Source organism: Apodemus sylvaticus, chromosome X (assembly GCF_947179515.1).
Source record: "Apodemus sylvaticus chromosome X, mApoSyl1.1, whole genome shotgun sequence".
Taxonomy (NCBI): Eukaryota; Metazoa; Chordata; class Mammalia; order Rodentia; family Muridae; genus Apodemus; species Apodemus sylvaticus.
The window spans coordinates 28,351,129-28,377,058 of NC_067495.1; the positions used below are offsets into that span (position 1 = coordinate 28,351,129).

The 25,930-nt window shown below is 39.6% G+C and overlaps 1 protein-coding gene across 1 annotated transcript in view; it reads left to right on the plus strand.

The window, feature by feature from the left end:
- Grpr (gastrin releasing peptide receptor) overlaps positions 1-6,845 on the plus strand; it is a 36,249-nt gene extending 29,404 nt beyond the window's left edge. The window contains exons 2-3 of the mRNA XM_052171786.1: positions 3,998-4,349; positions 6,147-6,845. Of these exons, the coding sequence (XP_052027746.1) occupies positions 3,998-4,349; positions 6,147-6,533 (739 nt within the window). The 3' untranslated portion in view covers positions 6,534-6,845. The remainder of the gene's footprint in view (positions 1-3,997; positions 4,350-6,146) is intronic.
- The last annotated feature ends 19,085 nt before the right edge of the window (positions 6,846-25,930 follow it).

Here is a 25,930-nt window from a genome sequence, read left to right on the forward strand (position 1 = left end):
TCAGGATCTTCAGCCATGTGCTCCTAGTGCCTATAGCATGCTCGTAAAGTATGCATTTCACATAGTGGAGTCATGTTTCACTGAGAGGCACTACTTTCTGAGTGACAACCTTGCCCATTCTTAAAAAAAAAATCTTGAGAAAAGGGCACGGGTACTTTTCCCCTAAGTGTACAGTTCCCTTCAATTACTTACTTCTCTGATGACAACAGAGGCACATTGACAATGTCCAGATGAATACATTGGTAAGGGCATGATGTAACAATAGAGTCATATTAAAAAGTCAGACTAAGGTTTAGTTCTTTCTCCTCCTCCTTCCTTTTTTTCCATTTCTAGTCACATTCCAACATTTCTTCCGATTTCCTGATTCCTTCTCTAGTTTTCTCCAATTTGCTTCTTTGTGTCCTTTTCTTTTTTTTTCAACCCTTCCCTCCATCTATCCATGTCCCTGGGAATTCTGCTTTGATCACAAGTCTATGTTATAAGTCAGAAGAAACTGGAGTATATTAAGATGGGATGAAAAGAATTTTCAGAGTGACTAACCTGGAGAAAAATTAGGAAAGGTTGACTGTAATATGTCACATATGCAAAAACATAACAGTTGAATCTGCTACAAGGACCACCAAGCTGTTTGCTGAGAAATGGCTCAGAGGGGGATGTGAGGAGGATCTGGAGGAGTTGGGAGAAGGAAATGCATTATCAGAATATATCCTAGGAAAAACTTTTTTTAAAGATTCCATTACTCTGTCCTCTGGGTTACAGGCATCTTACAGGTCAGCTTAATGGCAGCCTCACATTTCTTCAAGGGGATTATAGGTGCTATTCTCAAGGGAAAATAAATCCAGGCTTTAGGAGTTTTGTCAAAATTCACCGGTAGGATTCTCATTTAAATGCTTGCAATGTGTCAGTTAGCTCAGAGATTAGTTTGTTCATTTTGTTTTCTTCTAGACCAATCTTCTCTGTAGAATGAGCATTTGGTTTGTATTAGGAGTTTTAAAGGGTTGATATTTAACAATTCCTCCTGACTACAGCAGATTATTATAGACAAGCAAGGCCTGAACTATTTGAATAAAATAATGAAACAAAAGACAATTTGAATAAATGTCATGCCTCTCTGTGGACAAAGCTTTCTAATCTTGGACATAGGAACCAATCAGTTTGTGTCTTTGACCCATTAACTTTGTGAAGACCATCCTTCACCCATTCCAATGCTGACACCAGAAAAATGAAGCCCAGGTGTTTTTAGAAGTGAAAAGAAATGTCTTGTGCCTCGCACTAACAGCAAAGAAATTTGCCCATCTATAGAAAAATGACTCTTACAATGTGTGTATAATAGTGAAACACACACACACACACACACACACACTTGTGAGAATGTGGGACTAAGAGACTTCCCTGCAAGATATGTTTTGTCAACCAATTGCAAGTGTTTGCTGAGCACCCTCTTAAACATGTAAAAGGGACTTAAGGCATTTTACATGATTCAGAAAGAAATGAAGAGAAAAATCCAGAATCTTCAGACCTCGGGTATCTGATTTTAAAAAATCAAGTAGAAAAGTCATACCAATGAAAAATTAGCAAACAATAAATTCAAGTCTGGCTGGGTGGTGCAGCCCATAATCCAAATTACTCAAAAGGCAGAAACAGGATAGCTGCAAGATTCAAAGCCTATCTGAGCTACACAGAATGTTCAAGACAAACCTAGGAAATTTATACAGATTGTCTCAAAATGAAAAGTAAAAAGAAATCTAGGACTCTATACAGAGTTCAACTTACAGTAGTAAGGTCTTGGGTTACTCCTCAGTAACATGGATCTTAGGCAATTAACTAAAGACCGTGCATAGTTATTTTAAAATGACAAGAGCTGATAGCCCCATCAAAAGTTTAGATAGATTGTGAGAAAGAATGGGATGTTTTTGTTTTGTTTTGTTTTGTTTTGTTTTTGTTTTTCGAGACAGGGTTTCTCTGTGAAGCCCTGGCTGTCCTGGAACTCACTCTATAGACCAGGTTGGTCTTGAACTCAGAAATCCACCTGCCTCTGCCTCCCCAGTGCTGGGATTAAAGGCATGCGCCACCACTGCCTGGCGAGAATGGGATGTTTTAAGGCATTGATAAGTCTGAAAAATCTTCAAGATGCCACTTAAGCTGGGATACAGAAGGATTGGGTTCACATGTATGGAGACTGTGGAATAGAGCCTGAAGAGAAAGAGGGAAACAGAGATGCAATAGAAACATAAGCACTTGGGTACCTATCCCTGGAGTACAATTTAAAGAGGCAGTCTACTCTTTTAAGGGTTTGGAAATGACACATGGAAAGTAATCCTGGAAATATGGTGACAACTTCAAATGACTATTTTAGTCTCTTTTGGTCATTAAGAATGGATGCCACTAAACGTAACTCAAGAAAAAAGCTCATGAAAGAAATATTCCCGATTGTAACATGAGACTGGATGTTCAAAAGTAGCTCACAGATCAGAACACAAGGACCCTCCATGACACATGACCACATCATCTCTGTTTCTGCTCTGTCTGCTTCATTCTCTTCCTTCCAGTCTGTCTACTCTATTTATCTTTTCCAGAGTTCAAGCACAGCTGCTCTGATAATTTCTTTGACAGTAAAACCTTTTCTTTTCATCATCAATCATTAACTAGCTATAGTTTCTGGATAAATGTTTAAGAGAAAAAGAAACTCTTTAGTACCTGAGTAAATAGTCCATCAGCTAGTTTAGCTCAGGTATCCACCCCCAATAAACCTTTGTACCTTTGACTTCAGGCCTATGTCTGTTTCCCAGAGTAAGCCAAGGCAGAAGAAGTCCAGGTACCTCACAAAGCAGTAGGGGTCTAGGACGGAATGAATAGGGTAAGAGGGTGAAGCAAAGATTAGTTTGTTAATTACTGGCCTCCTTCAGGGTATAGTATTCTCAATGGCCTTTTCACTCCCATTCTTTGGAAGAAAGAAGAGAAATATTGAAAACATCGAATGACTTCAGATTCCTAGAACTGGATATGAATATTCAAAATGAAGATTTTACAAAATTAAAAACAAGCTCCTTGTCTTCATATCTCTCTTTAGGTAGCAATTTGCTTTGTTATTCATTTCTGCAATTTATTAAGAAAAATTAAAGGAACATCAGCTTTTCTGAGAAGAACTCATAAAATCAAAAGACAGGGAGAATTGTGCTGCACAGTGACTGCAGTTGTTAACAATGTATCATATGCTTGAAAATCACTGAGTCATTTTTAATTGGCTTCACAGAAGCAAAACCAAGTAACTATGTGAAATAATGGATATGCTAATTACTCAACCTAGTCTTTGTATAATCATACATATTTTGAAATATAATATTGTATACAATAAATAAATAAGTACAATTTTTAAAGAGGAAATCTCATGGGAGAGGAAGGTAGACTTCCCCAGGAAAGACTTCATCTAATTGGTTATTCAATGCCAAGTGGTCAGCTCTCAAATTTTATGCATATAAGTAACACTAAATGGACTGAGCACATTCTCTTATATATTTAAATGTATGGGTATGTGCATGTGTGTGGGCGTTTGCATGTGTGCAAGCATGCATGCATGAGAGGGCTACAGGGAAGGGGGGAAGGGAAGAAAGAAAATAATATCATTTGCATTATATAAGAATTTAAACAAAGAAAATAGGGGAAATGTACATAAAATGATTTAAACCTCTAAACTAAAAAGAGAAAGGAGAGACATAAGGGAGAAAAGATAAAGAACAGAATGTTGCTTCTTAAGGCATCCATTATAGAGCAACCAGAATGAGGCAAGGGACACACTCAGGGTGCCAAATATCAGAAGGCACTCACTTTGGGCGTCATGAGACTTCAGAGTAAACACTTTCAGGAACTTAAGGGTGAGTACCTCCTGAAATTTTGCACCTCAGCCTTCTAACTTGCTACACCCTGGTCCCAGCTCTGCTACCATCCATAATGATGTGTAACACCTTACAGAGAATCATTCTCTTTTGTGCTGCCCCAGGTACAAAGCCATTGTCCGGCCAATGGATATCCAGGCATCCCATGCCCTGATGAAGATCTGTCTCAAAGCTGCCTTGATCTGGATCGTCTCTATGCTGCTGGCCATCCCGGAGGCTGTGTTTTCTGACCTCCACCCCTTCCATGTGAAAGACACCAACCAAACCTTCATTAGTTGTGCCCCCTACCCACACTCCAATGAGCTGCATCCTAAAATCCACTCCATGGCATCCTTTCTGGTTTTCTATGTTATCCCACTCGTGATCATCTCTGTCTACTACTACTTCATTGCCCGAAATCTGATTCAGAGCGCCTACAATCTTCCCGTGGAAGGCAATATACACGTCAAGAAGCAGGTGGGTACTTCCTATGGATTTGTTTTCCTCCTTAGGAACTTGGCCCCTTGCATTAATTTTGAATCTTAGTGGCACGTATGGTGTAGAAGTAACCACATCTCTTGACTTTGGCATCCTAGCTGGCGAATGCTGCTTCTTCATTAAGGTTTGCTTCAGTGATAGGACACTTGCCTAGCATACATAAGGCCCTGGGTTCAGTTCCCCAGAGCTGTGAAAAGGAAAATATTTTGAGGGACTCCAATGCTCTCTATAGCTGCTTCTTTTAATCTGAACACATTGTGCAGGAAGAGAATTAGCACACAGATAAACGGAGGGAGCAGAAAAATGAGACTAGGTGAAAGAATCTGGTTAGGAAAGGCTCATGCTGGGGGGAGTTATAAAGGGGCAACTGCTGTCAAAGGACATAGCACGCTTGAACAATAGTGTCTTCATGAAATTCATCTCTATGTATGAGGAATGTGTATCAATGGGGAAAAAGGTTTGCAGAATGATGGCTTGAATCCAGATTTGATTTCTTCTCTTGAGGCCTTAATTTTTTTTATCATTGTTATACCAGCAATAGCTTCTATTTTGTAATGCTATCGGAAAATTATGAGAGTGTGTCACAGCATGCAGCATACCCCAATATATTACTCTTCCCTCTATCTTCCATAAACCTCTGCAATTTTATCCTAGAGAGACAGAGTAGAAACTAGGGGCTCTCTGGCTTTCTTTCCTCAGCAGTATTTTTAATTTTTAAAAGATGTATGTATTTTAATTTTATGTATACCACCAATAAGACCGGTGCCCACAGAAGTCAGAAGAGGGCACCAAATCCCATGAGACTAACCTTACACCCACGTGGGTGCTGGGAACTGAACTCAGGCCCTCTACAAGCCAGCTCTCCAACCCCAGGCAGTTCATTTTGCATCCCCCCCTACCACCCCGCAGGGCCTATATGTAGATCTTTGATATATTAAATGGTAGAACAAAAAGACCTCCAACTCCATGGAAATGAATAGCTGACCCCATTTAGAGGACTCCCTATTCAAAGTTCTTTTCCTACCAAGTAGAAATGGCAGTTGACGATACAATTGGCTGCCTATTTGAAATGCTTTTTGGTAAGCAAATACCCACTGTACCCCAAATTGTTTAATGAGAAAGAAGTCCCCCCCGCCCCGATGGATGTCACAAAGGGAGTAAAGTGCAAAAAGAGATGTTCATTCCACTTTGTGCAATCACCTTCCTCACTGTGTGGTTCAGAAATAGCTAGAGATTTAAAAAATAATAATACAGACTTATCTCAGCTTGGCCAATGAGGAAGAATAAAGCTGGCTGCTGTTTTGAGCATCAGAGGGGATAAGAAATAATTAACTGTAGAGCAAAGAAAGGCATGAAGGAGAACAGCTGATAAACTACCCCAATGCGCTCTGGAGGAAAAAGAGGGCACTTACTAGAATTTCATTGTGAGGTCCGTTCAAGCATGTAATCAACTTTGTTTAAAGATCTGTTCTCCACAGCATGTTTTAACTATTTTGCCTCACAGGTTTCTGCTTCCAGCCTTGTCAATCTGTGTGTTTCTGATTCTTGTTTGCTTCCTTCCCCCATATCTCTCTCTCTCTCTCTCTCTCTCTCTCTCTCTCTCTCTCTCTGTGTGTGTGTGTGTGTGTGTGTGTGTGTTTATCTCTGTCTCTTCCCCTCTCTCTCTTATTATCATCATCTCCAATTACACTTTCTGTGGCCCTGCTCCCTCACCCATTTCCCTGTCTGTCTTCATACCTTTAACACTACCCCCTTTCTGACTTTCTTCCTGTTCAGATTGAATCCCGGAAGCGGCTTGCCAAGACAGTACTGGTGTTTGTAGGCCTCTTTGCCTTCTGCTGGCTCCCCAACCACGTCATCTACCTGTACCGTTCCTACCACTACTCTGAGGTGGACACCTCCATGCTCCACTTTGTCACCAGCATCTGCGCCCGCCTCCTGGCCTTCACCAACTCCTGTGTGAACCCCTTTGCCCTTTATCTGCTGAGCAAGAGCTTCAGGAAGCAGTTCAACACTCAACTCCTCTGCTGTCAGCCTGGCCTGATGAATAGATCCCACAGCACAGGCAGAAGTACCACCTGCATGACCTCCTTCAAGAGCACCAACCCCTCAGCTACCTTTAGTCTCATCAACGGAAATATCTGTCATGAAGGGTATGTCTAGACTAACCTTCAATTTTGCCTCTTAAGGAACTCCTGGTATTGTTCTATGGATGTCCAGGAGCCCTGGAATTATTGTTGTCTCTACACCTTCTGAAGAGTCTTCAGGGGGATGAGTGATACAGATGGGTGGGAGAGATGTCCAAATGCATCAATCTCCATCAATCACCAAAGGAAGCCATCAGGTTTCATTTTCTGATGGAGATCAAATCTTCCCTTAAAAACAAGGAACAAATTGGAAATTATTATTCAAAGAGCCGAGCCCTGCTAGGCAAGCATGGTCAATTAAGTCTTCGAAATTATATGAACAAAGAGAGCAGAGAAACCATGCATTGGGTATCTGCTCTGTGAGTTATTTTCTTTAAACAGAAGCTGATTGCTTTCAAAACATGGCTTGGCTCTTTTTTTTGCCAGAAATATCTATAATATGTAAACCCAGGGACAACTTTTATTTACATTCCTAAAATGAAAAGCCAACTCTAAAAAAGAGTTCCATGTGTGAGGAATGGACTCCATTTATAACATTGGAAGCCAGTGTAATATAAAACAAACCGCTAAATATTGACTTTTTCAAAGATGTTGCTGAGGACACAGAAGAAACATTCAATAGAAAATGTTAGTCTAAATACAGCCAAACGTAGATCCATGTATGGCTATGGAGCAATGGCTTATGCTCAGATTTCCCATTTCATAGAAATTCTGATCCTTGTTAACTCAATTTTGGTCATTATAGTGTCGTTCTACCATAGAAGAGAGATCTTTTTGTGGGAAAAATGCTCATTTTATCAAAGCAGTAACTATTACAAATGTATAAAGGATGGCATTTATTCTTGATATACATGTTTTAAATCAAGTGCATTTGCTTAGGGTTACCTGTCCTTGATGTAGTAAAACAGTAGCTTCAATACAAGAAAGAGAATTTTTTCTGTACAAATAAAATCCTGTTTATATTGAATGTATAGTTCCCTAAAGTGTGCAAAGAAAATTAATATAATTTTACTAATATGACCTTGTGTCTGAACATGTGTAAAAAAGTGCCACAGAAATCTCACATTGTTGAACTGACCAAAAAGGGTACTTATTTGTTTCAACTTAAAAATGTGTGAAATAGCCCACATGCAGAAAAATAAAAGACTGGACTAATAGATCCATCTCTTTCTAAAGTCATAGAAATGGCTCTGTAGTACAGGTGGGACTGTCTTATTTGAAGAATCCTGCTTTCACTGTTTCTGAACTCAAATGTGGGCCAATTCTGACAGACTGTGAATATGAGGGCCCACTTGAATCTAAATTCAAGTTGTACAAATGTTTCCTAGTATGTATCCCTTAAATCCTAAGGCAATTTTAGTTCACGCTTTCTCCACCTGGATGGTATATAAACAGCAAGCTTCTAGCACATATGAGAAAGCCTTCTGTGGCTTGATGTGGAGAAGTACTGGCAGCTTGTGGAGCTTTAGGCATTAGGACCAAGGCAGTGAAAGGATCTGTGGTTACAGTTGGAACGAAACCTCTCCACTCCTGCTTTCTCTGTGCTCTTACATACTATAAACACTAGCTTTCCTGGTAGTCCCTAACTACATTCCACTTTCAGACAGTGGAGGTAAAGAACCAAGATGTGTTACTATCCTGCTTTTAGCTATATGACTTTGGCTATCTGGCTTCCCCATCTAGGCTCCTTTTTTCACGAGTGAGAAGAGAGAGCTAAGTCCCTACTCTTGCTTCTCTGAGTCTCCTCATCTCCTCCAGTTATGCCTTGAGAGCATGTGTGTGGCCCACCTCTGGAACGGTTAATACACTTCTGCTTCTCTTACAAGGTAAATTTTTGGAGAACCCCCTCAACCATTCCTCCTATGCAGATGGAAGAATGAAAGAAGCTAGGTTGTTCTGCTACTCAGGGCCTTCTTGGCATCATTCACATTGATAAAGTTCCATGAGCCTGCAGTGTTTTATAATTAGAGCTGAAGGATACATAAGAAAAGGCGTGGTCCTGTCTTCTCACTAGACAAAGGGAATTCTTGCTCTTCATTCTTCTTCAGCTTTCACATGCCTGCTCTCTTGAAATAACTGTGTCCCAATTTTGTTCTTTTGCCTCAAACCTTCAAAAACCTGAATGCAAATGGCTTATTGCCTAGACAGTTGCTAACATAGCATTCTGGATGTCTAAAATTCTGGCATATGGAAATTAAGGTAGTAGTTTTAGCATCTCTGCTATACCTGTGGTCTAGAGACAATTTAGAATCAGGATTCAGCTTCCTGTCTCCTTCAGTCAACATTGGGGCACAGACAATGTGTCTCTTTACTGGCTACTAGACAAACAGTGAGAAGATCAAGGTCTAGATATTGCTGTGTGTCCTAAAGCGGATCTTGTTACTTCCTTGTGAGTTGTAAATGAAAGAGTTGGTGGGAGGTTTTGCCAGCCAGTAACCAAAACTAATAAAACATATAGTGGATTAAATAATGGGTTGAGCTAGATCTTCTTATTAGGAAAATCGTAATTGGTCCATCTCTTCTCTATGGAAGCAAAAATTTTATTTTAAAATCAAGAAACCAAAATCAGATGATAAACCTGAGACCCATGTGCCGCCCCTTCTTTGCCTGGGCAGAACACATAGGGGCTGGAATCGAGACATTTCATGCCTGGCTTCCAAAGATAATCACGTTTAGCACTTATGTCTTTGGCGAAGGAAAAAAAAATCAATTTTTGCTGTGGAAAACCATCTGTGTTTATTCAATTGACAGATACTACCTTTCAATCTATCTTAAATTGAGACTCCCTGAGGCAGGCAGCTCAACAGTGATAGATTAAGCAATAAACAAAGCAGTCTCCCCAGCAAGGAAGGACTGCTGCTGGCAGGGAAGGTCCAACTGCCATTGGGAGTGATATTCTACAGCAAGATGATCCTCCCTGCTTAGTGCAGACAAAGCCCCTCCCTGCTGATGATTTTATGATTCCCCATAAACGTGGATGGTTCAACCCAGTTCTTCTGGCTGCTCTTACTTCCCCACTGAATCTAGCTTTCTGCCTCATTAGCAAGGCCTCTTTGCCCCACTAATAATTTGGTTCTTCAGCTTGGAGGATGGATAGCCCATAGGGAAACTGTTTCAGAAGCTGCTACAGATAAAGCAACCTCATCTTGTTATGAAAGTACACACTGAACAGAAATAAATGAGCTTGACTACAGGACATGGGAGAACTTGGGTTATAAAGTTCTTGTTTCCGCCAAAAGGAGCAGTTAGTTATTGGTTTCCAAGCCCCATCATATGTCAGATGGCTTCTAGGAAAAGAGATTATCTTTGTTTGGAGAACGATATGTTGAATGGCACCCTCATCCATTGGCTAAAAGGTGACTTAGTTGCTTTCCCCAGAATCCAGATAGAAACAGTTGCCCTGAGGAAGGACCTGACTGTATGAGAATTGAATGAACAGTGTACCTTGAATCTTGGTAAAACAGAGGAGGAACTTTCCTGCCATCTTCTCTCTTCCCATCCAAACAAGGAGGAAGTTGTTGTGAGAGAATGGATTAGAATTAGCCTTGGCATTCTGGAAAGAACAGAGACTATTTTACAAAATTCATCTACCCGTGGCCCCATTTTCATGTGATGAACTAAGAGCTGAAAGAAAGCAGACATTTTTTCCTTTTATGGGACCAACTTCTCTCACTCTTCTCTCTCTTTCTCCATGTGCATGTGCACACACGCTAGCCAGGAAAATGCAACCTTCCCTAGGTTCTGCTCTCTTCTATGTCCAGATTGCCATTTCTCCCAGCCACCCCTCTACCACAGCATACAGACACAGTGTGTTTAAACACTGCTCCATTCTTACTATAACTTTGGCCTTCAGGATCAGTGAGATAGCCCAACTGGTAAAGGCACTTACCACCAACCCAGACATGTTGGGTTCCACCTGAAGAACCCATGTGGTCAAAAATGAAAACTATTCTGAGAGTTATGTTCTGACCTCCACACATGCTCCATGGCACATGCATGCCCCACATATAACTACCCTGTCCAGCACACACACACACACACACACACACACACACACACACACACACACACAGATAATAAAAAGTTTTACAATATTATCATTTGAGCTTTCAAAGATATCCTTTACTTAGATAAAGGAGGATCATGTGTACGCCCCAGATGACTATCTATCTAGAGCAGTCAACAAACAGCACACAAAGAACAAAGTTTCCTCTTATGTTAGAAATGCACTGGATGGAGTTCAAATACCTTCATAAAGTTTCAAGGTTGCACATGTGTTCAATTTAAAAACCTTGGATTATACTATTGCAATCCATGATTAATTCAAAAGAATATTACATTTACCTCATGTTCATGGTCTATAAAGTATTCTCACACTCATTACCTCATTAAACTGTAGGTTTTCCCACTGGCCAAAAGAGCCCATTTACCTCCTTTACTATGGGAATTTAGAAGTATTAAATTCACTTGCTTGTGACCATCTAGCACTGAATTAAAATGCCCATGGAACCATGGGACTGAAACGTGAGCTGTCAAAATCAGACCACATTTGACCTACAAGAAAGCTATTTTATTCCATACTGCAACTTAATCTGATTCCCCTTTGGTCTAATCTGAACTAACTATGCTTTAGTGAAAATGACAATCACTATTTCCCTGGTTTCCAGGACAGAGTCTACTTAACTTGGAACAAAGGAGTTAGTAAGGTTTTCTGGGCTGAATAGAAGTGGGAATAACTTCCCATGTTCTGACCTCCCCCATGCAGGACAAGATGCATGGGGGAAATAACGGTTATGAAATGTGTAACATTTTTCCAGAATCTGAATGAAGTCCTGTGGCTTTGAATGTGCTAGAAGGCAAGGAAGGTAATGTCAACAAGCATTTATAGATGAACTGCTGCCCTGGTTCAAGACCATTACTTAAGACCATTACTAAGATTACATGGAAGAGTCAAACAGCAAAATACACATATAGGCCAGAATTTTTCTTCCACCCAGTATTACTTCCCAAATCCAGGCTATATGAGAAATGAAGTTCACAGGACTTGATATAAAATTATCTTGCTACTCTAGATATTGCCCAAAGGCCCGAACTAGTGATAGACTCAAAGGTGATCAAAACATACAGGTAAAGGACTCACTGAAGGCCAAAGCTGAGATGCAGTACAAATCAGTAGATCAGGGAAGTCCCCGAGGTTACACACTCATCCCAACCCAGAGATATACTTTAGTTGTAATCTCTAACTAAATCACATGTTTGTAATCCCAGCACTCAAGAGACTGGGACACAAGAACTGTTGTAAGTTCTAGGCCATCCAGGGCTACATAATGAGTCTTTGTCTCAAAATAGCAACAAAACCCAACTCAACATCAAATAACAATGGATAAAGTCAGAGAAGAGGACCCAAGTATTCACAATCTGGCCTTCTTTGATATCAGGACTCACTGGAGAGGAGGGATCAGGAAAGATTTAGAGCCACTCACTCCCTCTCCATCTTCTCACTAAATAAATAAGATATGGCAATAGTTGATTTCTAGGAGCCTGGGAATATCAGTTACATGAATGGCCTCTAATAGAAAAATACTTTGTGGACTAAGGGACTTGGCCAGGAACTCAGATATGAATCAGTAGTCAAGATGCCTAGCTCTGGGTGCCCTGCTGGAATCCCAGAATCCACAGTCTCTCTGCTTTCTCTGAACACCACATTTCTAGGAGAGAAGATTTATATTTCCCCAAATACAAAATTCACTCCCAGAATAATATAACATAGTGAGACTTTCATAACTTTATGGTTTCTTAAGAAAATCGTTTTAATGGATGATAAAACTTCATATAGTCAAGACTTCATTAGCTCCCAGACAAGCTTGAATTTTTTTTCAGTGTAACTCAGGACCTCAATATTAAAGACACACTGTAGAATTCAAAGTTTTCTTTATGTTGGCCTTAGCTATTGACATTGATAGGCTTATGACCATGACATACAGGGTTTGAGATGACACAATCCAGTGAGTTGTGTAACTACATAGCACAAGCTTCTTTAGTATTATTTTATGTTTTGTTTTAAATACTAGGCACATGTTATGTAAATTATAATTGTACTTGTTAATATTAGCATAAATATTTATTGCTTTGAAAAATACACTCCGGGTTAAATAACTCAGAATGAGTTCCAGGTGTCGGACTTAATGTAAATAATGTCATAGTTTGGTTTTGTCTGGACTCTTTGGATTAATGAATCATGTTGAAGAAGTTCGCGACACAACATGACAGACTGATTCTTTTAACTTTGAATGTGTGTAACTGTGTGGCCGGGTGAAACTTGCTCGGTACAAAGTATGCTCTGTGATTGATTTGGACTTTTTCCAGAAATCTTTCCAATCCTACTTTCCCATCATATGTGCTCTCTGTGACAGTATCTCAACTCCAGTGTAGAAAACAACGTTCAAAGTGGTAGGAAGATAAGTAGTTGCTTTTATTTTGTGACATGATAACGTATAATTTATGAACTGGACTAATGCATGTATCCAAAGTTCAATAAAAATAGTTGTTGCATGACTGCACTCTATGGCTCTGAGTCCCTTTTATTATAACTAATAAAGGTTATTATCATCATCATTATCAATTTAGGGGATCATATATACCAAGGCATGCAGAAAACCAAACAACAACTTGTGGGAGTCAGCTCCTTCTTCTACCATGTGAGTCTTGGTGACCAAATTCAGTTCTAAGGCTTAGTAGCAAGTATCTTTTACCTGCTGAACCATCTCACCAGCCTTGTCCTATAGGTTGTTGACTCCTCTGCCTTATATCAGAATCAATCAGGCTGATTTGTTGCAAAATACAGAGTTTAAAATATTTTATTGAGATTGAACACTGCATTGGACAATAAGCAATCCAGGTAATTTCCCATAACTGGAATTTTAATGCATTTTTACTTATACACTTAACATTTTTAAAATGTGTTTTATTAATTCTTTGAGGATTTCACTAATGCAATTTGATCTTATTCTCCCTTTACCCATCCCCTAACTCCTCACAGACCCACTCTGACCTCCCTATGCACCCACAGCTCCATATAGTTTTCTTTTTCTTCTCTTCTGTTCCTCCTCCTTCCTTCTCTTCTTCCTTCATTTAAATAACTTGAGTCCTAACTTGTGTTGTCAATATACTCCTGAACATCTGGTAGAATATGATTGACCTACCAGGAATTACACCCTTAAAGAAAATCAATTCTTCCTCTCCCAGAAACCATCAAGTGTCTATAGCTCTTCAGTTAAGGGTGGGAGCTTGCGAACCTTTACCCCTTCCATGCTCAAATGTCTTGGCCTTATATAGGTCTTATTTGGCAATCACCACTGCTATGAATTTGTGAGTACAGTGGTCCCCTCATGTCTAGAGGACATTGGTTTGCTCTGATGCTCCCCAATCTCTGTCTCATGGTTCAGAACTCTAAATGCATGGAAAATGGTACCCAGTGCAAAGTTATCCAACTATCAATGTACTTTTTCTTTATTATGCTCAACATCTATCTCCCAAACCCTGAAGTTGGTGATCATTGTTGAGCTGTTACTAGTTTCTTTGTTGTATGTTCCCTGCAGTGTTTACACACACACACACACACACACACACACACACACACACACACACACATATATATATATATATATATATATATATATATATATATATATATATATATATATATATATATATATATACAGAGAAATAACAAAATGTTTTCAATTTTTCCATCCTCAGTATACAGAAATGGTATCCTATTGGTTGCTGTGTCCACTTGTCTACACATGACACACCATATCTTGCAGTTCTTTCTCCACCAGTGCCTAAAATGGTTCCTCATCCTTCATTACACCTACATAGCCCAGTCACATTTGTTTACCCAGTGTCATGAACAATATTTTGCTATCATCTCAATCACATGATAAATAACAAACATAAGTGAAATTTCATGCATGTACAAGGGTTTGTGTAGGAAAAAGTCTAGAATATAGACTTACAGAAACAAAGATTGGATGCCTTTATAATTGTGACAATTATTCCAAATTGATCTCCTTAAGACTTGGATGCTCAGTTTTAAGGATCTTAGCTTTCTAGAATTATCCCAGATAATATGGGATTGAAGAACTCTTCAAATTTATGTCTTAAACCAGACCAAAACATGGAGAGGGGAGGTGGTCATGAAGTCCTACCAAGGAGGTACTGGCACTTATTAACTGCTAGAAGAAGGAGAGCCAGTTTTCTCCAGGAGTATAGCCCCTGGTGATTCCACTAAAGAATTCCAGTGGAAGACCACACATCTAAGAATATTTAGTCAGCCTAAACTGGACTTTATGGGATTTATTTTTAAAAGAACACAAATTTATCTTAGGGGTGCAGATCTTGGAAAAGTTGAGAGGGGAATGAAAGCAGTCAAAAATTGTTATGCAAAATTCTCAAATAATATTTTAAAACCTACATTAAAAAGAAAAAGCAAATGTGATGAGAATGTCTCCTATTATTTTGAATAATGAATATGTAAAAGTATGCAAGAGATTACAATTGAAGTGTGTGGGGGTGGGCAGGGGTATCCTTGTGAATCAAAGGGAGGAAATCTAGCTAAAGATCCAACATAGTTAACATATTGCCCTCCTGGATTTTACTCTTCTTTCTTTCCATCTAGCCAATAGCTGGTTATGTAGAAAAATGAACAGATAAGGTGGTATTTCAAAAGATAATGAGGCTATCTAACATGCAGTTCATGACTATTTCATTCACTTATACAGAGCCAATAATCAAAAACCTAATTCTTTCATCTTTTGTCACCAATTCACATGAAATGTGTGTCTACAATGGCTTCCACAGCAATAAAGTCTTTTGAAATATTTAAAAGAGTCAACAATAGCTATGGCTGGATATGGTTTGATTATCTCCCAGGGCTTCATTCTTGAGCTGCAGTTCCTGGTGTGAGGTAACAAGAGGATCAAATTTAATCCAACTATGATATTTAGAGGTGGGCCCTTCAGATGATGAGAATTAAATAAGGCCTCCATGATTAAATCCTTATGGCTTTATAGAAAGAGGGAAAGAAATCAGAAAGCAAACTATCATATATTTTCTCTCATTTGCAGTTTCTGGTTTTTAAGTCGTATACAAAAACATGTATGTATATGTAAAATGAAAGTGGAAGTGAAAGGGTCTAGGGATACAAGAAGAACAAAAGAGAGGAGGGAGGGGTAAGAACAAGGAGGGCATGATTGGAGGCAATATGCTTTGTGTATAGTATAAATCTATAGGAACATTTAAAAATAAAATTTAAAACAGAATATAAAAGGAAAACAAACACACACACACACACTATACCTGCTCTTGACATGTCGTAAAGAAAGTCATCTGGTTTTGGTGGCACAAGAATGCATGTAATGTCAGCACTTGAAAGTCAGAGACAAGAAGCTAATTGAAAATTTGAGGTCAGCCTCAGCTTCTTAATGAGTTCCAGGTCAGCCAGGACTACAGAGTGTGATTATGTTTCAAAACAAACACACGCACACAATAACAAACATACAAACAAAAAAGACAAAAAATGATCAACAGTCCTGCGTCCTTGATCTTGGACCTCTACAGATGGAATAAATCTATGTTCTTGGTAACAGAAAATGGCTGTTGCATGAAGGTTGACTGCAGAGCAATGGCACACTCACAGTGGGTATAAATACCCAAGCCCCGAGCCTTGCTGAACAGAGGTCATTCTAGGGGTTGCCTATCAGTTGTAGTCAGCAAATGTCTTGAAGGAAACATTGGTCACCATGCCAAGCGTCTTCCAGAGTGTGGCCTTTAAATTCATTTGAAAGGATGAAGGAATTCATCTTCATCTCCCACATTCGATTGCCACGCACTCCACCCTCTTGATTTGTAGTGTGTACAGTCCACAATTAAGTTGTAAACGCTTTATGGAAGTGTCAATACTTCCATATCATAACTGTACCTAAAGGAGTGCTAGAATCTGTGGGTTCTATGGGTTATACAGGAAGGTAGCCAAGCTAAAATCTTTTGGAATATTCAGACAATGCAATGTTAACTGAAAGTAAGATTGTTCCACTTTAATCACTCAGGGCTTCATCCAAAGCAATGGAAACTCTGTGGATTCTATGAACTAACACTAGTGAAGACACCTAGTAATGAGGACAGGGAGCCTGAACTGGCCATCCTCTGTAACCAGGCAAGGGCTCGAGTGGAAGGATTGGAACACCAACCCAGCCACAAAAATTCTAACCTATAATTTTTCATGTCTGCAGATGTCTTGGAACCAGAGTTTATCATAATAGTCATCAGAGAGATCAGAGAGATTTCATTCAGCAACTGATGGGAAAAAATGCAGAATCCTACAGCCAAATAATAGGTAGAGATCAGAGGAGGGAGAGGAAGGATTTCAAGAACCAGAGGGGTCAGAGACACCATGAGAACATGATCCAAAAAATCTATTGAAGGGAAAATAGGAGGGCTCAAAGAGACCAGGGAGCCTGTATGGGTCTGACTACTTTAAACCAGTTATGGTTGTGTAGCTCAGTGTTCTTTTTTTTTTTTTTAATTCGATATATTTTTTATTTACATTTCAAATGATTTCCCCTTTTCTAACCCCCCACTCCCCGAAAGTCCCGCAAGCCTCCTTCTCTTCCCCTGTCCTCCCACCCACCCCTTCCTACTTCCCCGTTTTGGTTTTGCCAAATACTGCTTCACTGAGTCTTTCCAGAACAGGGGGCCACTCTTGTAACAGTGGGAGTAGGGGTTTTCTCTGACTCTTTTCCCTGCCTTTAGGACCCTTTTCCTCCTACTGGGTTTCCTCATTCAGCCTTGATGTGAGATTATGTGCCTAGTTTTATTATAGCTTGTTATGCCAGATTTTGTTGATCACTGGAAGACCTGCTCTTTTCTGAGGGGGCATGAGGAGGGTGAATGGGGGTAAGGGGGTGTGAAGGGGAGAAATTGGGGGATGGGAGAGAAGGGAAACTGTAATTGGGATGTAATATAAGAGGAAAGAATACATTTAAAAAGAAAAGAAAAAGAAACTCTGAACTCTTTGTAACCATTCTACTACCATGTCAGAAAAGAAAATTTTACTAATCCACAGATTATAATATGGATAGGGTAATACTCTCTCAGGAGCATGGAATATTAACATTGGAGGACACCTCAGAGAATGCCATATATATAGCCCCTAATTTTACAAATGAAGAAGTTAAAGAAAAGTGTCACAATTTATGCTTCACTTAGTCATTGGGGTTTTGGAAAATGAAAACTAATGGGTTTGGAGATGCTGTAGATGAAGCGGGCAAAGTTTCATCAGTCCCTTTTAGCTGGAGAAAGGCAAATCTGTACAGGACTACATTGTAACACATCAAGCTTATTCATTAGGTTCAACACTGACAAGCCATCGTGTCTACTCCAAGAAAGATGGGATAATTTCTCAAGGAAAAAACACAAAAGCATAACACCTATCCTTTGCATATGGACAGAACTGTGCCTTCTATTATAAAAAATGAATTTCTGAAACTACAACCCTTTTTTAGAATTGAAGTCAGGACAACTTTAACTTCTCCAAGACCTTCTGGGCTTTTCAAAGGGGTGCAATAGTTCTAACCAGTGCTTTCTTTACTAGGGATAGTCAAGTTTTAGGTGTTCACCCTGGACAGTGGAAGCTGGTGTATGCTTTAGGAACCATCACCTAGGAACTGATTAAAAAGCACACCCTACCTCAGAGCTATTGAATCCAAATTAGCTTTTTAATAAATTTTTGACCACTTTCCTTCTTTGTGGTTCCAGGAAATGATCTAGGATAGCTCTATTTTAAGTTTGGAATGAATAAATTTATGTAGTATATAACATGCAAAAATAAAAGAATAAGTAGCAAACAACTGATCGATGGTAAGACATTACCAAATGGATATGTAAAGCATCCAGTAGAAACTGGACCATGATGGTGAGTGCCTTTAATCCCAGAACTTGAGAAGCAATGGAAGGAGGATCTTTAATATTTCAAGGCTACCTTGTTTGTAAAGAGTTCCAGGACAGTCAAGGCTACAAAGAGAGTCCCTGTCTCAAAAACAACAACAACAAACAACAAACAAACATCTAGGAGAGTCAAGTAAATGAGAGCACAAGTAAAATGTAGCACCACCAAATCAAGGACTACAAATATCCAGCAGAAATTTACTGGAGAAGCCCCATTGAGACAGTCATCTGGAGTTCCCAGAACAAAATGTCCCCTCGGGTGAGGTTTCCAAGTGAAAGAATAGGACCACATAGAGATAACATCAACGAATCAGGCACTGGGCAACATCCAGCAGAAACCAAGGGAGGGAGCTGAGGAAGTCAGGTGGAGTTTCCAACAGATTAGTGTCTCCATGATTGAGCTTCCCATTGATGGGCTTCTAGTTTCTTATTTCCATGATAAGTGCTGTTATATCACGGGATAAAATAATAGTGACCTTTGTTGGAGATGCTGGACCTTCTGGCTTTTCTCAAGAACACAGTTGGGCCTGTTTTACTGTTCTCTCCTCCCTGTCACAGTGTTAGGAAGAGGCTGTCCAACCCTTGAAGAGGGACTTTGGAGGACACTTTGAAACAAACATGCTTGGGTTTGAAATGGACGGTGGCAACCCTACTTCAAGTGCCAGCCTCTTGGTGATTTCAAACAGCACATGACTATCAATGTAAGTTACAAGTTCCTATGTATATTAAATTCATGGTCACTCTACCCAAGAATATCACTTACCATGAAGAAATATGTGTTGAACATCATACATCTGGTAGCTATTGACTTATCAGTATTTTTCTTTCCTGTGGAATGTAAATGATGCCAATGTACAATGGTTATTGTCTACTGAACCCAAGTCACACTTTGCTCTCAAAATCCACTTTTCTCTAATAGAAGCTGTGGTGGTTTGAATAGACATGGCCCCCATAGACTCGTGTGTGTGAATGTTTGGCTCAGGGACTGGCACTATTAGGTGTGGCCTTATTGAGGAAGTATGTCCCTGTGGAGGTAGGACTTTGAGGTCATGCATGCCCGTGGTATACCAGTGTGGTACCCAGTCCATTTCTGCTGCTTGCAGGTCAAGATATAGAACTCTCAACTCCTCCAGCACCAAGTGTGCCCGCAGGCTGCCTGCTTTCCACCATAATGATACTAGATTAGACATCTGAAACTCTAAGCCAGCCCCAGTTAAATGTTTTCCTTTATAAGAATTGCCTTGGTCAGGGGTATCTCTTGACCCTAAGATAGCAGCTAATTGAGATACATATCCAAAGTTCCCATGAGAACCTTTTGAGGAAACAATAATAAAAGCATGTATCTGTTGATGGAGCTTAGGGATTCTTAGGGAAGAATAGGAGGAAGGATTGCAGGCCCTGAAGGGGATAGGAACTCCACAGGAAGACCAACAGAGTCAACTATCACAGATCCTTGGGGTTCTCAGAGTCTGAACCATGAACCAAAAAGCATACATGGGCAAGACCTAGGCCTCCTCGCACATATGTAGCCACTGTGCAGCTTGGACTTCATGTGGGTCCCGAACAACTGGAGCAGGGGTTATTCTAAAAGCTGTTGCCTGTACATGGGATATGTTCTTCTAGCTTGGCTGCCTTGTAGGAGAGGGATCACCTAGCCTCAAAGAAACTTGAAGTGCTAGGGTGGGGGAATACCCAGGAGACCCCTGCTCACTCAGAGGAGAATGGGAGGAAAGGATGAGGGAAGGATTGTGGGCGGGGGTGACCGGGAAGGGCACAGTGAGCGGGTAAAGTGAATAAATAAAAGACAATTAAATTCAAGCAAACAACCTTGTATCTGGAGGCTGGAGAGAAGGCTCTCTCTGTAATTAAGAGCTCTTCTAGAGGACCAGGATTCAATTCCCTGCACCCACATGGCTACCTGACTATTAACCTGACTTCAAAGGAAGTACTGGCCTTCTGATTAGACCCTGTCACCCCAATTTTCTTTAAATCAGAGCAGATTGTTTAGAGGCCTACTGTACCTATCTGCTCACAAACAAATTCCTGATTCCAGCCAACCCTTTTATTGTGTCTCTTTTCCTAAGGATGTGTGACCAAGCTTCAGATAGGTCATTAATAAGCTAAAGAAACAATTTCATCCAAGCTCGTGTTGGTGAACCAAGGAACTGACTGAGATCACTTACAGGAGTTTGAGTGACCCAGAATCAGCTACATAATTAAAAAGTCCTACTCTAGCACGAGTGACAACCTCTCAAAAATCTGCTTAGATGAAGTCTCACCCTTAAGTCAACTATTCATCTCCTGTATTCTCTAGTATCCCTTCAAGACAATACGTATTTGGGAAACAGAAGGAAGTAGTAAAGTGGTAAATGGAATCTCAGGAAAGGGCCTTGGGATTGTCCCCTTTCCTCCTTTGCAGGAATACTAGGAAGTCCCATTACTATTACCATGCATCTAGCTACTGCTATATGATTTTACTGCTGGACCAAAGTATTCTGGAGGTCAGCATAGGAATTTTGCCTCCACAATAGCCAATGTTGCTGTCAGGCCTGGAGGAAACACCTCTACTATATCTCTCTTTCTTTGCTGTGTCCTTAAAGTGGGAGGATACTATTCTGCTTTGACACTTAAAAAAGAGAAATATCTCACAAGCCAAGAACTAAAGCGAGTTAGATTCTATCTGAATTCTGTCAGAAGAAGAAAGGCAAAAAGTCCCTTAATGATCTCTAGGTGTCATGGTGTCTTAAAACATCTTCCTTGTTGCATATTTTAAGACAACATGAAAGTTTCTCTCAATTCTGCAGGTACTCAATAATAAAATCCAATCCTACACTGATGTCCAACCTGATTATGTTCAAAATAAGTATCACTGTCCCTTAAGATCCTTCACTGCTTTGTTTTCTGTGCTTTGCCTTCTAAAGGCTGTCAAGATGTCCTCAGTCCCAAATCTCTGGAGTTTATCATCATTTCTGATTCCTTCCACTTTGATCACACACATCAACCAGCCCCAAGATCTACAAATGTCCTTCTAAAACATGTCAAACAAAAAGCTTAACTCCCAAGGGCTACATTCAAAAATGAGATGTTGGTTAAAAGGTCCAAGAGTTCCCTATAGTCTCAACTTCTCTAGGACCCTGTATTTCTATTTCTTCATCAGGCAGAAAGTAAAAGGTTGGTCCTCCAGAGCAGAGATCTAGGCTAAATTAGGCTCTTCCAGTGGACTGTTCTTGTACCATGACTAAATTATTACCATTTTCCTACTTTTATATCTGCTTACCCACATTGTAAGCATCCTTAAAACAAACTCCTCCCCCCAAATTGTTTTATCTTTCACTTCCAGATAACAGTTAATCACTGAGGGAAGTCAGTAGAAACTCAATCAGAGCAGGAACCTAGAGGCAGGCAGAGGCCATGGCAGAGTTCTGCATAGTGGATTGCTCAGCCTACTTTCTTATACAAGTCAGAACCATCTGCCCAGGAGTAGCATCATCTCCCCTCTCATGGGCTGGGACCATTGACATCAACCATTAATAGAGAAAATGCCTTACCTTTAGGCAATCTGATGAGGCATTGCCTCAATTGAAGTTCCTTTACCCAGATAATTATAGCTTATACCATGTTAAAAACAACAACTAGGACAACTGACCTTTTGTTAATTTGTCACATTAACACATTACTATAAGGCTATAACCCTTCATTTCTTGTTTATACCCCAAGTTCTCATAGGAATATTAATATCACAATATAAAACATTCCAAAGCCCCACAGTCTTTAAAACTCCAAACACTTTAAAAATATAGTCTCTTCAAAACATGCAAAGTCCTTTTCAAAGTTCTAAGTATCTCTAAAATTCTAAAGTCTTTCTAAAATATCCAAAGTCTGTCCAAAATTTCAAGGTCTCTGTAAAATTCCAAAGTCTCACAATTGAGAGCTCCTGTTTTTGTTTGTTTGTTTGTTTGTTTGTTTGTTTGTTTTAACATTATATACTATCTTACTGAATTCGGGAAGAACCTGGGCAGAGTTAGATTCAAATCAAAGCAGGACCAAAGTCCAATAGTATAACGCTTCATGCCAAATATCTGGAAATCACCATCTCCTGGGCTTCAAAGGGTTCCCTTTCTCCAGCTCTACTACCATTGTCACCACTCAAAGTTCACCTCCTAGGTTCAGGCCAGCTTCAATCCACAGCAGCTGCTGTCTCTAACAATGATACTAGCATCTCTAAAATGTGGTGGTCTCTGTTGCAACTGAGCTATGCCTTCAGCAGCAGTATCTACTAGACTCTCTTCAGTCTCAAACCCTGGCTCATGGTGCCAGGCCTCAACTTCTCACAATGACCTGGCCTTTCATGATGCCAAGCTTCATCTGCTTACCATCAGCCCTTAAGGCCTTCCAAACCTCTATCACCTGAGAGACTCTTACACATTACCAAGTATGGCTGCCACACAAGATACAGCCTTGGTTCTCTGTGAACCATAGCTTCTGTATGCTGACTGTGGAAAGAATTTCCAAAGATTTTTGGCTTAATTGATATGATAATGGTTTGTTGTTGTTGTTGTTCTTCTTCTTCTTCTTCTTCTTCTTCTTCCTTCTCTTTCCTCCATTTTCCCCTTTTATTAAAAATAGATTATTTTCTCATATAGTGTAAAAGTAACTTTTATTCACCAAATGTAATTGTAGTCTTGGAGGCTTACTGCTGAATAAACTTATGCTTTCTAGTTCTTTCTGAACTCTGGTTGGCTGTTTCAACTCAACTGTTCTGGCTCAAAATTCCCCTCCAAGCTGATTAATTCCATCTGGATTTTCTAGGCTCATCACTGAATTGCTCTGATTGGCTTCAAACTAACTCTGGCAATATGTTCTAATCTTCTGACTCCTCATTCACTGGCTCATTCTGTCTTCAACTGTGTGTAGTTTCTTCTCTCTGTCATGACTTTATAAAAAAATGGTCCTGCTTAAAACTGCCACACACATACACACACACACACACACACACACACACACACAGAGAGAGAGAGAGAGAGAGAGAGAGAGAGAGAGAGAGAGAGAGAGAGAGAGAGAGTTTTCTCCCTGTACTGCTCTTAAGTAGACTCCTCCCTGTTTGTTCTTGTGGGAGTTGGGTGTATCTTTCTCTGATCTGTCACTTTGTCTCTCCCTCACTTACACTTCAAACATGTTTTTTTCCTTCTACAAACTAATGTTACCTACATTGTTTAGGATTAAAGGTATATACTAAGGACACGTCTGTATTCCAGTCAAAGGTATCAAAAGTGTATCATTCCAGCCAGATCACATAAACAGAAGGTCATTGGATGTGATCCCTTACCAGAGCAGCCATGTTGCTGGATTAAAATTCCTCTACAACACTGTATGTCCTGATTATAGTTCCCCTTTCTCTATACTCCTCCCTGTTCCTCCTCATCGCCTATCTCCTCCAGATCTACTCCTTTTCTGACTATCATTAGAAAAGAACAGGATTCTAAGAGATAAAAACAAACACTAAAAAATAAAATATATTAAGTTGAGCAAAACTTTTCATATTGAAGGTGGATATGGCAATCCAACAAATTGAGAGGGGGTCCCAAGGGAAGGCACAAGAGTCAGAAATCCACTCATTCTTACAGGCAGAAGTGCTGTAAAAATACTAAACTGATAGCTATAATATATAGGAAGAGGACCTGGTGCCAACTCCTGTAGATCCCGTGCTTGTTGCTTCAGTCTCTGAGGGCACATAGGCACCTTGTGGATCTCTCCATCTCCTCTCTGATGAGTACTGCATAAAGCACTGAACTTTGAATACAGCAGAATATCATTAAGAATCATTTTATTGCTCTTTTTTTAGACTAGTAGTTTTTGGTTTTCCCTAGGTCTGTGGGCATTACAGTCTCTGGTTCTTGGCCACCCAAGCAGTGTCCAGTATGGAATCCCTCTTGTGGAGTGGGTTTTAAGTCAAATGGGACATTCATTGACTACTCCCACAATTCTGTACAATCCTTGAAAGGACAATACTCAATTCATATGGAAAAACAAAAGGCTAGTATAGATAAAACAATTCTGAACAATAAAAGGACTTCTGGTGGTCTTACTATTTCTGATTTCAAGTTATACTACAGAGCTACAATAAGAACAAACACATGGCATTAGCATAAAAACAGACAGGTTGATCAATGAAATTGAATTAAAGAACCCAACATAAATACACACATGATTTTAAATAAAGAGGCAATACAAACTGAAAAGAAAGATAACATCTTCAGCAAACAGTACTGATCAAGTTCCATCTCTGCATGTAGAAGAATGAGAATAGATTTACAGTGATCACCTTGCACAAAACTCAAGTTCAAGTGCATCAAAGCCCTCAACATAAAACCTAGATACACTGAACCTCATAGAAAAGGAAGTAAGGAATAGCCTTGAACGAACTGGCACAGGAAATATCTTTCTGAACAGAACACCAACAGCTCAGGTACTAAGCTTGACAATTAATGAATGGGGCCTCATGAAACTGAGAAGCTTCTGCACAGCAAAGGACACGGTCAAAAGGACGGAACAGCAGCCTACAGAATGGGAAATATTTTCATTGACTGTACATCTGACAGATGACTGATATCAAAAATATAAAAAGAAACTAGATATAAAAAGTAATCCAGTTAAAAATAGTGTAGAACTCTAAATATAGAGAGTATTTGAGAAATACTTAAAGAAATGTTCAACATCCTTAGCCATTACGGAAAGGCAAATCAAAATAAATTTAAGATTCCATCTTATACCTGTAGAATGGTTTCGATAAAATGCACATGTGACAGTTTATGATGGACAGGATGTGGAACAAGGGGAGCACTCTTCCATTTCTGGTGGGAGTGCAAACTTGTACAGTCACTATAGAAATTAATACAGGGCTTTCTCAGCAAGTTGGGAATTGCATTAAATCTGTAAATTGCTTTTGGTAAGATGACCATTTTTACTGTCTTATTCTTACTAATCCATGAGCATGGGAGATCTTTCCATATTCTGAAATCTTCAATTTCTTCAAAGACTTGAAGTTTTTGTTTTTGTTTTTTTTTTAATCACACAGGTCTTTTACTTTCTTGGTTAAATTTACACCAAGATATTTTATATTATTTGAGGCTACTGAGAAGGGTATTGTCTCCCTGAATTCTTGCTTAGTCCATTTGTTATTTGTATATAAGGAGGCCTACTGGGTTTTGTGAGTTAATCTTGTATTTGGCTACTTCACTGGAAGTGTTTATCAGCTGTAGGTTTTCCTTGGAGGGATTTTTAGGGTCACGTATGTATACTATCAGATCATCTACAAATAAAGACACTTTGACTTTTTCATTTTCAATTTTTATCCCCTCAGTTCACCTATCTTGATCTTCAATTGTCTTGCTGCTCTAGGTACAACAT